Below are 13,928 nucleotides of genomic sequence, written 5' to 3' on the forward strand. Positions count from 1 at the left end.
AGTAAAATCCGAATCGATCGGCCCCGACTATACTAACAATTCTAACATGATCCACGCGTTCTTTAACCGACGTGTCTATACTAATCCGTTTTGCCTTGCGCTTGTTTAATATTCTCGTACTTGTCTTCCCAGCAGCCACGAAATACCCTCATCTGGTGATTTCTTTCAGATCTAAAAGCGAAACTACTACCGAAAGCAGCGAAACCGTGCACGAGGAAGCCGAACCTGCGATCTAAAAAAATATATAAAAAATAAAATAAAATCTTAAACGAATTACGCGAGCAAATCGCGTATTAACCAATAAAAAGAAAATTACACACACACACAGAACACCCGAAAGATACGGTTTTTCGTTCCTCGAATTTCTTTTTTTTTTATATATACAGACACACACAAACATATGCCATTGCGTAAACTCACGGAGGACAAACACAGAGAAACACACCACGGAACAAGGCCCTAGAGAAGCGGAAGGCTATTTATTCGACACGATGAATGCTTAACTGAGGAAAACAATAAATCGATTTGTTTGGTACAACAGAAGCAACACTTGATTCGACGTTTTCTAATCTGACGATGCACGAAGCTCTCTTGAGATTCATCCTAACTCCCAATCTATGAAACGTTCTGTTTCCTCATCGATCGATGAAGAACGAACGCGATGAATCGATCCTCGATACCTTGAGTGGAACGGTTTCCTCTGAAATTTACTTCATTATTGGAATTCTTAACCTTTGACTGTATCGTAGGATAGAATCGCAACTATTTCCACTCGTTTGTACAGAAAATTCTTTCTGACTAGTCACAGAAATTATTTATTACATTTATCTTTACGTAAAATTCAAAAGAATAGGTATTGAACGGTTCAAAGATTAATCAATTGTTTTACAATTAATTCTGAAGCACTGTAGCATTGAATTCGATCATTTTTTAACTCAGCAAACAGTCGAGTCTATCCTATCGATCAAAAAGTTAAATTATAACATTCCAATATTTAAAGTATTACAATACCGTAAATCACAAAATTCCTATTTATTCCAGTTTCAACCGGTCAAACTGACGCCTCGGTAGAGAGTAGTCGTTCGAAAACAATCCGTTTACCATGTACCATCCATCACGTTTACGACTCCACCGAAGACTCGTAAAATCCCAATCCAGTGAACGACCACCTTGAACGTATAAACGACGCTAACATCCGTATACTAAACAAAATATTGTTCAAACACGAGGTTCCAGTGGTTCGTTGTGTAATGTTTCGGTGACAACGCGTATCAGTTTCTGCGAAAATACGAAGGTGAATCATACCTCGAACATAATCGTTGTTAATCGAACATCAAACATCGTTGGTTTCGATAGTTCGGTGGAGGGGACCTAACGACGAAGAATATGCCCGATGTTTGATCAGGATTGACGCGAGCACGGTTGTTGGCCCACGTCATGTTTCACCCCCCGTTCGATTCTCTTGCCTGGTGAAAAAAACAACATCTCGAGGATGCATCACCTATTCTAGTTTACCAGGTCAGTTATCACTTGCGACGAAACGTCACTGTACCATTAGCGTGCTCCCGTTTGACGTCATTGTTTCATATAAATGCCGCAAGGATGCGTTGTCCGGACACAAACCTGCCACGGAGTTGTTTCAGACAGATCTAGTGGATTTTTAACTGACCAGACGCTGTTTAGATTCGTTCGACAGTTTTCTTAACATTTTACTTTTTTGTTGAGTGATAATTTTTGAGTGAATTCATCAAGCACAATCCTTGAGAGGGTAGCTGAGTTTTGAAGATTGGAAGAGTGATTCTGAAATTCGAGGGAGACTTCTAAATTAAAATAACAAAATGGTAAGACCATGTTCAAGTGTAGATTATTTGGTTAACATAAAAAATGTAAAAACTTTTAAAGTATCCAATTTAGAATTTTACTAGAAAGAACTACTTTTTTTCCAAATGTAGATAAAACGACAAAAATTTAAAAATTACATATTTCTCTTTTCAGAAAACCATCGTAGTTGCTTTTCTCGTAGCCCTCTTCGGCTATAGCGCCGCACTTCCGGTTAAACTGGAGGATAACCCCAGCCCAGTCGTTGGAATTCCAATTCTTTTCCAAGAATCGACTGGATTGGAGAACAAAGGACAGTATGGCTCATCTCCAATCATATATGGGCTTCTGTTGAGCAAATTGGACAGACTAGAGGAGGATGTCAATAGCGGTTTGATTGAGAAACGGGAGGTGAAGGAGAATGACCAAGAGGACCTCGAAACCGCAGCTGGCACTTATGCTCTTCGACCACTGTTCGTCTATCGACAGCAATTGGCATACAAGCAGCGGGTCAGGGAAGCATATCGCCGTAGAAGCCCCTTCTGAGTCATATTAATGGGACTGGTTATGTCGTTGACAACCTGACGATCGAAAGGACAACGATTTGGAAACCAAAGAGGCGCGTACGATTCGCATTCCACGATTCGTAATCGGATATTTATTGGGGATTTAAGATTCTTTCGATGGACTCGGGGGAATCTGATGAGAAATAAGACAGAATTAGCTACGTTTAAGTGGAAAGTAAAATTGACTAAGAATGGGATATTCGAAGTAAGGGAAAACCGAATTGAAAGGAGTCTGATGAAAATTAAGGCTTAAAAAAGAGAATCCAAGAATCTGAAAGTAGTCCACTTAAAATGGAAATCACTGGAAGAAAATTTCTCTACCGTTCAATTTTTGAAGATGAACTGAACACTAACAAACACAGTAGAATCTTCTAAAAACCTACAGACAATTTTCTGCGTTGGAAAAACTACCGCAGCCGACACGAGGACGGAGAAGGTCATTGAAGACGGAAGTGAATTCGTCTTCGCGTAGGCTGCGCCACCTTGCGTGCTCGTTAGTAAACGAGTACAAATAGTAGGGCTGCTAATTGGACGAGCAAATAGTTCACGTAACAAACGGTAACGTAATTCTTGCAGCAAAACCAGAACAATCCTGATATTTAATGAGTTAGTCAAATGTTCAATTGTATATTTTATATGATAGGGTACAAAGTTTGTACTATTTTTTTTTTTCTGTAAGCTAAGATTCTAGTTTATAATATTGTGTGAAAGAGTGAACTGGTATTGTAAAATAGAACTCTAGTACTTAAGAGAAAGCTACCCACCAAAGCAAACATTACAAATGTGTCTATTTAAAACAGTATAGTCATAAATATACTATGATGTTATTAATGAACCATTTTTGTGATACGTTTTTTATGTATACCTCTAAATAATATTGACTAATAAAATTGTTTTAATAATGTACATATGTCTCAATGAATTTTTTTGTCCTTTTTATAAATACGTTTATTGCAAACAAGTATTAGTCACATAGCTACAACTGCTACAAAGATTCTATTTACCAGGGAATATGGGAATCTTTATAAACTTATGATGAGATTGTCTCTCATAGCTGGACCAGTATCTCTTGTCAAAGGATGGCTCATGATACCAATTAGAGTACAATCTATTCCTATCCTCAGATTTTTCCAGAGTTTCCTTAGAGAGTTTTGCACTCCTTTCTTCTCGGACTTCCATATCCATGGAACTTATTTCTACAGGATCAAGCTGACTGGATTCTTCATTGGATTGTGTATTTGATGCATCTTCTGTTTCTTCTTCTATGGTCTCACCATCATTATTTTGGGATGAATCTTCCATAATTATTCCTTGACTAGAGCCAGAAGGTTCTGGAGGTTCATCTGAATTTGATGGTTCTGTGTCTTTTGTTCCTTCTTCATCATCTCTTCTAACACGGTTCCAATGCTCTGGTACAGAATTCTGAATTGATTTTTTAAGTATTCTGATTATTTGCTGACTATCTTCTTCATCTATGCCATTTTTAGGACTCTCTGTAGTGTCTTCTAATTCTTCATCAATGGAACTTTTACTATTCATTTTTAATGACTCACTTATTAAAGATTCTGAAGTTGTTTTAGCTTTAGAATTCATTAAACTTGATTCATGTTTAGAAGTATCATATATCTTTTCATTGTAACTTTTTACTAATTGAGAATTATTAATATTCGTGTTTACATTAGAGACATTAGAAGTTGTAGATAGCGTTGAAAGTATCCTCGTCTCTAAAACGCTGCATTCAAGCTGTTGAGGAACCTTCAATAAGAGGATTAAACTGAAGAGATAGACAGAATGTTCCATTTTGTTCTGTTGTTACTGTTGAAGAGGCTTAAAATCGGTGTCAATATTTGTTCAATAAATTCGGTCACGATACGAGCTGTCCAGATGGCAATGGTGAACTAACAGCACAGAAAGTGGTGTTCCCTCTTTTATAGCTGGCTAATATTGAAGCTACCGCTAAATCGATCGCTAAACATTTAAATATTGTTAACGACGTACCAACTGCGAAATTAGTGTCGGAAGAATTCCGATGATCCACAAAGATGTTTACATAGCCAGAATTCTATTACATGCAAAAATACATATACAAAACAAATAAAAATGGAGCCCACTACACGAAGCTAATTCTCTTCAACGTTCGATCATTTGATGGTGTTTCATTATTTCATAATGATTGAATAAAGTATACTGGACCACTAAACAAAATTTTTAATAAAATATAAGAGAGTACTGTAATACCTGAATTAATATTAAAATTTAATTATAGATTCTGCGTCTAATAAGCTTCGGCTTAACACGTTGCAATCCCGTTGAGTGTAAATTGCTCGACTATTAGCTGTTTAGATTCTCCACAACAGATGTCTATAGTCATGGTGGTCAATAAGGAAGAAATTACGCTATTTTCTTCTTTCGTGAGATTTCAACATCTTCCACTTATCAAATCTTTATTAAAATGAATAATAAAGTATTTCTGTACTTCTGAACTTTGATAAATTTAACGTAAAAAAATTTTTTTTTTTATAATTTTACAAAACGTTTCATGCAACTGTGACTATAATAAATTTGATATACATTAATATTCATTATTATAACTTACTAGATTTTTACTCCGCTGGTAAAGTGAACACCAGGATTAGTTTTTCGTTAACAGAGATTAAGGTCGTGAATCAAGAACGAGCAAACGAGAAATTAAAGCCGAGGAGACAGGTTCAAGGTGCAGTTGTGGCCAAAGTGATGTACCGCAAGGTTGATACTCACGTCTGTTAGCAGGACAACGATAATTCTTTCGATACCTGGTATAAAACATGAACGGACCGTTATTGCTAGTCAGAGTCGAAAAGGCATTACTCAAGTTTTGGTCGAAAAGAAGAAAATTCAAGAGACGTGGAGGAAAATCCTCAGGAGACGTTCAGGACGAAAAAAAATGAAGCACAAAATGGTATCACGGGGGGGTCTGAATGTTAACGTTAAAATTGAAGTATATAAACATCGTATAATTATTGAAATTTAAAATATTGCGCAGTACTTATTCAAGTGAAGATATTTCTTATGTTAATTTTCATATTGATGTAATCTTTAATTTTATTGTTAATTAAACAATGCAGAATTTGAAACATGTGTTAATACTAACGTTTTTCAAGTGGTACATTTAAAAATATTACCTTTTTCTTTTTTTTCATTTCAATTACTTCCAATTTCTTCGTTAATTTTAAATATTTCTTTTCATTTAAAAGTATTACTTCTACATTTTTTTCATTTCAATTATCTTTCATTTCATTGTTAATTAAGTCATGGAAACTTCAAGAGAGGTGTTAATATTACTGTTGTCAAGTGCTATATTTAAAAGTACACCTTGCAATATTGCGTAATAATCTCAGAATTCAGTGTACACATTCGTAAATATAGTTTCTCAATTTTTCTTGAAAAATTTCTCACGATCTCAGAAAAATTGCAATTTTTCATTGTTCTACTTTTTCTTCATTTTAAGCATGACACGTTACGTTTCTTTTTCAGAGTGTCACGTTTCAATTAGCTGTTTTCTTAATCCCGATATTTTTCGGAGAGATTTCAATGGGGAAACCGCTGACTCCTGAAGACGTGGAGGGTTTGTTACCACCGACTCCACAAGATAGAAATGAAACCATAGCTGCAGTCGTTCAGGATCCAGTTGTCCAAGATGCTGTGCATCATGCAGCCAGTAATGGATCTTTGAATGGACTGGTTGTTAAGAAGAATGTCTTCATAATGCCAGCCACTAATCCAAATTTGGTTTGTACTAAAAAAGAAAAGAAGAAAATACAATTTTAATTTAAATAAAATTACCATACTTGATTTTATTAATTTTAATAAAATTACTACGTGAATTGAGCGGTGTAATTGGAAAAGATTAACTTTCAAAATTAGTCCTTGAAATATATTCACGTGGGATTTATTGAAAATTTTATTTATAAAAAAATGATTGATTAATTTTCGTTTAAGGTGCTCTCAAAACGTGAGCACATTCTGGTCGTTCCCACCGAAAACTTGGAAGACGTACGAAAGAATATTACGGAGACGAAGCAAGCACAGGCTCAAGAGACCTCCACGTTAGAAAATCAAGCATTCTTCGAAGACGACGCAAGTGAATACGCGCCAGAGGTAATGTATAATAATTCAACGTGAACATTCCAATCAGATCTTCATTCTTGATAGAGAATACACGGTTGAGCGTGTCAAACTGATCACGCGAGAGAACGTCGATCTTGTGTTTAGATAAATTCATCGATTAATTATTTATATCTTTGTCGATATTAAACATTGTACCGCGAAAAATCAATTCCTCTGCGAAATTTTACACGAATCAATGTTACTCTTTTGTAAATCCAACAATTTTTCGAAAAGAAAGAAGAAATTACCGATCAGTTTGCTAGTTTCTTATTAACAATAATTAGAAAAAAGAAGAGAAAAAAACAATTTCTTATTTTCTTCGATTTCCAGGAAGGCGAAAGTGGATCAGAAGAAAGTAAAAGTGAAGGAAATAAAATGGCAAAGGAATCGACATTATCGAATGAGAAACGCAAAAGCGAAACTGAATTCCTGAAAGACAAGATTATTAATTCCGGCTCAGCGATACCGGAGGACACTTCTGCTTCGAAGAAGGTGGCAGTTCCTATTGTAGCGGTCATCGATCCTTCTAACGCTAAAAAGGGCAAGGTGAACAGCCCAATCGTGGCGATTTTACCCAATCAGGTGAACAACGGTGCTCTGAACAATCAGGTTCAATTTTTGAAGGACAACAGCGAGAAGATCCAGAAGAAGGCGCAGGATTACGTGGACAAGAGCTCGTTGACAGTAAATACTGATTATTGGACGTCGTCCACGCCGTCGGAGGTAAAATAAAAAACAAAAAAATAAAAGCATTATAGAAAGAGGAATATTAGAATGTGTACAGTGTAGATGTTCTTCGGTATTTTAAAAGAAATGAAAATAAAGAAGTAGAAAAAAGTTCAAAGAAATGTTGAAAAATTGGAAAGCAAAGATATGGACAAAAAGATTGAGATAGAAGAGATCTTAAAGATACTGAAACATAATAAAGGAATATGCCTATATTACATTATTTGTAAAAAGAAAGAGATGAAAATTGAAAGAATTCCAGCACAACTATCTACAAAAAAGAGAAAAAAAAGACTGAAGAAATAAAAATACTCGCTATATCACATGTCACAAATAATAAAAGAATTCTTTTACTCCTTTCAGCCTGCTATTGTCTCATCGCCGACACAAGGAACCGTTCCAGCCTCTCTGTTCACGGACCGCGAGCCACCGAGCTACACGGAAGACATATTTCTGACGCCGGTGATGGTCTCGCAATGGGATGTGTTCGTGCCATCTTTAAAGGACAACGACCAGACGGATTACTCGGGAGAAACAGGTGACATGGACGTTGCTGAAGACGTTATATTTAGGCCACTGTTTAGATACCGACAGGAAACGCAGCAGCGGTCTAGATACAATGACGAAAACAATCGACGATACGGTAGCTACGGCGATTATTATCCGAGACGCGCTTATGTTTACAGACCTCGATACGACGATTATTAGAAACGAGGAGGATTAGCTTGAAAGGACGAAGAGGGGGAATTTACGCTTGGATAAACGAGAACGGAAGACATTTTGGTGTAACGCGTTCGTTGTGTAACTGTGTCCGCCTATGCGCCATGATTATACACATACTAGACGCTTTTATTGGCAATAAATATTTGTTTCGTTTCATAACGAGTTTTCGTTTAATGATCACAGGTGAACCGATGATGAGGGAGAAGAAGAGATATTTTCGTTGTGTGATAGAATTGCGCGTTGAACTTTTGAATATTTCTTCTTAGAGAATCTTAGAATGTTGCTTTTATACAGGATGTTTCATTTGACAATGAACGTTTATGTTACTTCTGCTGCTGTTTAAAAGTGAGAAGAAATATATCAGCAGGAGAGTTTATATGGTTTAAGAATGTGCGTCTAATGATGATAAACAAAAAAAAACTTTCCAAAGAATAATTACAATAATTACGATCTTGATGCACATTCTTAAACCATATAAACTGCTCTCAGTTATTTTTTCTCACTTTCAATAGAAGCGAGTTTTTAAATACTCGTTACAAGTGAAACAGCCTGTACACTTGTATTTATATTTCTTTGTATTATTTTTATAATATTTGAAAAACTTTTTCAAACGAATAACGAAGAATGAGAAGAAACAGTTTTTATCGTGGATTTAAAGAAAATGTGGATCGTTTTTGAATAAAAAAAAAATTCCAAGAAAGAAACTGAACGACAATGTTTGTTTTTCGTGTTGAACATTAATAGAAGGTGCGACACGACGGCAATCGACAGCGCGTACATGTAAAAACATGTGAAAACGCGTTGAAGCTGTCTTAAGGTTGTCAAGATGATTAAAACATTATAAACGATGACAAGGTTGACAAGGAATGAGGACCTCAATGGCGTCGACTCTATTTCCGGACAACGTTTATTTCCTCGAGGAAGAGCCTGACTGCGTCGACCTTTTCACGCGGCTCAATCCTCAAATCAACCTATAAATCCCTCCTGAAACATCGATCCTTACATGAGAACCGTACGAACGTCATTCTTCGCTTCGGACATTACGTAGAATTACTGACATGATGAAGAAATTCGCGATAATTTCGAACGCTGGCATTTGACCTCGATCTTTAATTAAAAAACTTTCATTATAAACTCGCGTGTTTCTTCGAGAGGATTGATCTCACTTCGAAGAAATTCGTGGCGTGATAAACAAGAACTGTTAATTCCAATTGTGGAACGCGTATAAAGTATCAATAATAAATGATAATTCCGCGTAATTTTTGAGAATTCCGGAGCATCTGGATATTCAATGAAAAAGAAAAAGAAGAAAATCACGCGTGTCATTTCCGACATACTTTTATTATAAACTCGCGTGTTTCTTTAAGAAAGTTGATGTCACTTCGAAGAAATTCAATAATAAATCTGATAAACAGAAACTGTTCATTAAAATCGTCGGACGTGAATAAAATATTTCTTAATACTAAATAATTCACAAGAATTTTCGAGGAATTTCTGACCGAATTTGTGTCATTTCCTCTTCACTGAACTGAACAGATTTATTCGCAGATGAACGTGTTTATAACGGTTGCATAGTTATTCCACGAACATCAACAAACTAGTTATTCTACGAATGAATCTCGATAGGCTCATCGTAGACCTCAATTAACGCGACATCGTTAATGCCTGCAGGCAAGATACTTAGTCATTCACTTGTTCCTCAATCCATTCATCGGATATGTCGAGCGGAGGGTGTATGCAAATGTTTCACAATCCGCTGAGTGTACGTTTAACACCTTGGAAAAATGTCGACTAACTGGTCCAGGAAATATCCCGATGAAACTCTGAACGCTAATGCGCAGAATAAATGGAATACCGCGAAGTTTTCAAGGTGTAAAATGAGGGTTTAATTTTTCTGGTATTTCTGGAACAATGACAAAAGAGGGATGAAAATTGCACAAGTATAGTCGATGAAAACGATATAGTGAAAAATTGAGCTGCAGTTGTTAAGGATTCAGATGCAAACAAATTTTTTTAAATATCTTTCTGTTTGAAGATTACTTCCATATAAGTGTTAACATATTTTTGAACCACCCTGTATATTCTGATATTCGTTCAATCTATCTAAACTTAGAAATCTATATGGACTAAATGTAAAAGGCAAATTCTGCAGCTTGAAATAAAAATGTAATTACCTTACAGTTTCTTTCAAATTTCCAAACATTCGCATGTTTCAAAGTAACGTCGCAATGTTACACAACAAAGAAAGATTTCGATAGAGATAAAAATGGAAGAAGCTGCAAACGATATTGCTATCAAATTACGTGGAATCAGAGGTCGAGGAAGAGAGGTCTTCGACGATATAACAGAAGATACGCAATACTCGAGCTTTCTCGTCGAAGAAAGAAGTAAACAGGACCATCTTTCCCTTCCTTTTCCCTCGAGGATCACCCGCGAAGGTGACTCACTTCTAAACTGGAAGCTTCAGCTACATCTTCTCTCTCTCTGTGAAACGTAGAACGTGTCAGCTTGATTATGTTCCTCGAGATCGTGAACGCGCCACGTATATAACCGATGCTCCGTCAATCTACTCCCTCAATCGCGATCTAAGTGCCGCTATAAACGGAAACTGCTTTTCTGGCTTCAGCATCCTGCAAGAGTGAACTTCACGCGCCATGCGGACTGTACTAGTGGTGAGAAGAAAATTCTTAATATTAACAATTTTGCTGTCCACGAAGTACAAATACAAAGTTAATTTAAATCACAAATTACCTCGCCTTTCTCAGGAGACATTTCTTAAATTTAAATAACACTGTTAATTTAATTATTTTCATAACAATTGAAACGTAGATTTTTCTGTGTGTACCTGGACGAATTGAAACTGTCCTGAGTCATATGTGGTTCAGTGAACCTGTTAGGATTATCCAAGGATTATTGTGATTTGTAGATTGAACGTGCATATATTAAAGTAGAAGTGGAGATGTTAATTTTGGGATGTTGTTCAATGTTCCAAGTTGGTTTCTATTCTATGGACGAATTTGTAAAGATTATTGTAGAGAGTGCTTCAACAAAATGTTATATGGAAAATTTGTATATATATGTACATACACCATTGTCTATAAGTATTTGAACTATTGATCTTGCATGAAGAAAAAATTATGCGTGTATCAGCAACGATTGTTTATCAGAATGTTGAAAACAGTGTGGTTTATGTAACTGAAAACGCAAAAGGAAGTCGATAATTATTTCCACGTTCGATAAGGATTATCTAAAAACCGCAAAATACGTTTTTAAACTATATAATTAAAAAATAATTAAGAAGATACACCTTTTTTTTTGTTCTTTTAATTAATTTTTTCCTTTGAAAAATTCCTGCAGGTTCTTTGCTTGATAGCATCGTTCGATGTGAACGCTGCAGAAAGATCGTTCCACGCAGAGTCTTCTTTAGAACGATCTGATTCTACTGCGTCAGGATCGAGCAATGTGGATGAGATACCGGTCAGACTTCCAAGAAAATTCCGAGGAAACAGTCGTACCAGGAGAGTGCACATAGAAAATCAGCATGGATTCGATGGAAAAGTGGAGAAGATTCACATTAATTCCGAGGAGGACCTTCCTGGAGTTCGAGCATACGGTCTGCAGAAGATGAATTTGGCTAATAATGGTCACATAGAGAAGATGACAAGAAAAGAAGTGATGGAAGGCATTAACGATGCGTCGAGGGTTGCTCGTTCGGTATGTAAAAATGCAATGCAATATACTTTCTTTATTTTTACCTGTTTCGTGTTATCGCATTCCGTATGGTTCGCTCATATTTTTTCTATTAACTTCATTACTGTGCAACATTTGCAAACATTGACAAAGAAATGTTTCATAGACTCTGATCTTATTTAAGTTTGAATAACCTAATAATGCGGGAAAGTAACCTCGACCTTTAGCCAAGAAAATGTGGTATCGGTATGTTTGCAATTTAAAAAGGAACACTAAATGTTATAAAACTAAATAAAAAGTTTAAACTGGTTATTGGGTGACGCACATAAAAACACCCTCGAACGCAAAATACAGTTTTATTTGGTAAGAATGTACTGTAAATTTCAGTTACATTTGGTTAGGTTCAATGAACTCATATGCGCATGCGCAACAACGTAGAATAACGTCGAGTGCGACATATGGAAATACGCAATATAACCTTAAAATTTAATTTAAAAATAATTGAATTATTCGTTCTATTCCAGATCAAGGTCTACGGGAAGTCCAAAGAGAATCTCCACATGAATGGTGAAATTGTGAGAGTAGAACCTCCAATACCCTCGTTTAGACATCAAGCTCCAGTCAATTCACACACCAGACTAACCAGATCCATAGAAACAGTGCCAAAACAAGATGAACCTACCAACGATTTGGAAGATTTAGAAGCCCAAGATGCCAAAGTCTTCAGACCTCTCTTTGTCTATAGGCAACAGGTGGCAAAGCGGCAGCACAGGGCAAGAAATCAGTTACACGGTTTTCAATCTAATCAAAAACCTTTCTACGATCATCGACTAATTTTCTGAAAACATTTCCTCCAGTGTTCGCCAAGTTACATCTCGTGGCGTGCAATACAGTTTTACGATAGCATGCAAACAAGAAATCGATGGACGTAGTGTTTGCATTGCGATGGGTCCTTGGAGGCGACTAATTATCATAATAATTAACCGATTGAGTCAGCGTCGCTTTTGTGCCATAAAAGAAGAAAACGGTATACGCTGCCGCTGACAATGACTTGCTACGATAATCGAAAGTGTCGGTAATCGCGGTCGATGACAGTGAAAAGAGAAAATACCAAATAGTATTAGCGTATGAGTAAGACGTTCGAGATTCGATTAATACCGTTAGAGATGTAATTCTGAAATTAAGTACGCTTTATTTTACTACGTGTGTTACGAGTTTGTATGCACATGGTCAGTATAATTTAATCGTTTATTATTGAAAGGGCACATGTCCAAAGATTGTGATCGTGAAGGAAGAACAATAAAATTTTTTTCACTAAAACTATAAAATATGTTGTAATGTTTTACCCTCTGAGTTAAAGCACTTTATTTTATTTATTTGTGAAAGAAATAAATGAGATTTTATCGACAGATGAATTCGACAGACCTGTTGAATTCTTTCCGTTCTATACCTACATTTTGTTCACCTCGTCGATTGAAATTGCATGGAAACAGATGAGAGATGGCGATGACCTGTCTTCTATGTTCAAATCGACTATGTTTGAGACGTCCAATTTTTCTCACTTGATAAATCTAAAATGAGATACATTACTCTCAAATTTCTTGGTATTTCCTATACCTCGTGAATACAAATAAAAGAGGATCATTTTTCAGAAAATATTATACGATATCGTTCGACATGTGCAACAAAAAGAAATTGGTTATACCCATAGCCACTAAAAGCCAAGTGGACAATAGTAGTAGTACAAACGAGGTAATTGTAAAGAAGGAAAATAATGAAAAAATAGAAGACAGGTACCTGACGATTTATGCAATATTATAAAATTCATGAAATTAATAACAATGATGAAATAAGTACGTAATTTTAGACAAAGATCTCGTAAGAAATTGGCACTTCTTCACACAATATCTTTGATCTTGCTACACCTGCTGGATGCAATACTCTTAATTATTCTTCTACCGTATATAATCTGGCAATGGGTTTCCGGCAGAGATCGTTTAAAGATCATTCTAAAATCCATCGTGGAAGTGAGCTTTCTCGTCGTTTTATATAAATTGAAATTTTCAATTTAAATACAGTGAAGTTAATCTTAAAATCTTAAACAAAAAAAATAAAATAAAAAATTCACTTAGGTCACAGGAGAGCTGATCATGTGGGCGATCTTCGCCGGTGTGTCTATCCTTATGACTATCGCATTCGTTCTGGAGGATGTTTACTTTCGTAAGAACGACCATAAGAAATTAAGACAATTAACGAAGG

The 13,928-nt window shown here is 35.9% G+C and overlaps 3 protein-coding genes across 4 annotated transcripts; all 3 read left to right on the plus strand.

The window, feature by feature from the left end:
• Positions 1-1,635: 1,635 nt before the first annotated feature.
• Positions 1,636-3,148, plus strand: LOC108574346. Its single transcript, XM_017936920.1, has 2 exons — positions 1,636-1,841; positions 1,996-3,148. The coding sequence occupies exons 1-2, from the start codon at positions 1,839-1,841 to the stop codon at positions 2,362-2,364; spliced, it is 372 nt and encodes a 123-aa protein (XP_017792409.1). The 5' UTR covers positions 1,636-1,838; the 3' UTR covers positions 2,365-3,148.
• A 2,077-nt stretch (positions 3,149-5,225) lies between these two features.
• LOC108574289 lies at positions 5,226-8,176 on the plus strand. 2 transcript variants are annotated; one of them, XM_017936854.1, is made up of 6 exons: positions 5,226-5,322; positions 5,898-6,152; positions 6,363-6,521; positions 6,861-7,253; positions 7,620-7,794; positions 7,943-8,176. In XM_017936854.1, exons 1-6 carry the CDS (start codon positions 5,308-5,310, stop codon positions 7,978-7,980), a joined length of 1,035 nt encoding a protein of 344 aa, XP_017792343.1. In that variant the 5' UTR covers positions 5,226-5,307; the 3' UTR covers positions 7,981-8,176. The 2 variants fall into 2 exon arrangements, with proteins under 2 accessions (XP_017792343.1, XP_017792342.1); XM_017936853.1 differs by having other exon boundaries at positions 7,620-8,176.
• Positions 8,177-10,351: 2,175 nt separating this feature from the next.
• Positions 10,352-12,961, plus strand: LOC108574276. The gene is made up of 3 exons (XM_017936836.1): positions 10,352-10,651; positions 11,337-11,693; positions 12,194-12,961. The coding sequence occupies exons 1-3, from the start codon at positions 10,634-10,636 to the stop codon at positions 12,509-12,511; spliced, it is 693 nt and encodes a 230-aa protein (XP_017792325.1). The 5' UTR covers positions 10,352-10,633; the 3' UTR covers positions 12,512-12,961.
• Positions 12,962-13,928: the final 967 nt, after the last annotated feature.

This window comes from Habropoda laboriosa, unplaced genomic scaffold (genome assembly GCF_001263275.1).
Source record: "Habropoda laboriosa isolate 0110345459 unplaced genomic scaffold, ASM126327v1 scaffold176, whole genome shotgun sequence".
Classification (NCBI taxonomy): domain Eukaryota; kingdom Metazoa; phylum Arthropoda; class Insecta; order Hymenoptera; family Apidae; genus Habropoda; species Habropoda laboriosa.

Bases quoted from the DNA above. Each gene is read 5' to 3' on its own strand.
- LOC108574289 (XM_017936853.1), top strand. The intron at 6,153-6,362 runs GTTTGTACTAAA...TTTTCGTTTAAG, and splicing joins CAGCCACTAATCCAAATTTG to GTGCTCTCAAAACGTGAGCA. The intron at 6,522-6,860 runs GTAATGTATAAT...TTCGATTTCCAG, and splicing joins CAAGTGAATACGCGCCAGAG to GAAGGCGAAAGTGGATCAGA.
- LOC108574276 (XM_017936836.1), top strand. The intron at 11,694-12,193 runs GTATGTAAAAAT...GTTCTATTCCAG, and splicing joins CGTCGAGGGTTGCTCGTTCG to ATCAAGGTCTACGGGAAGTC.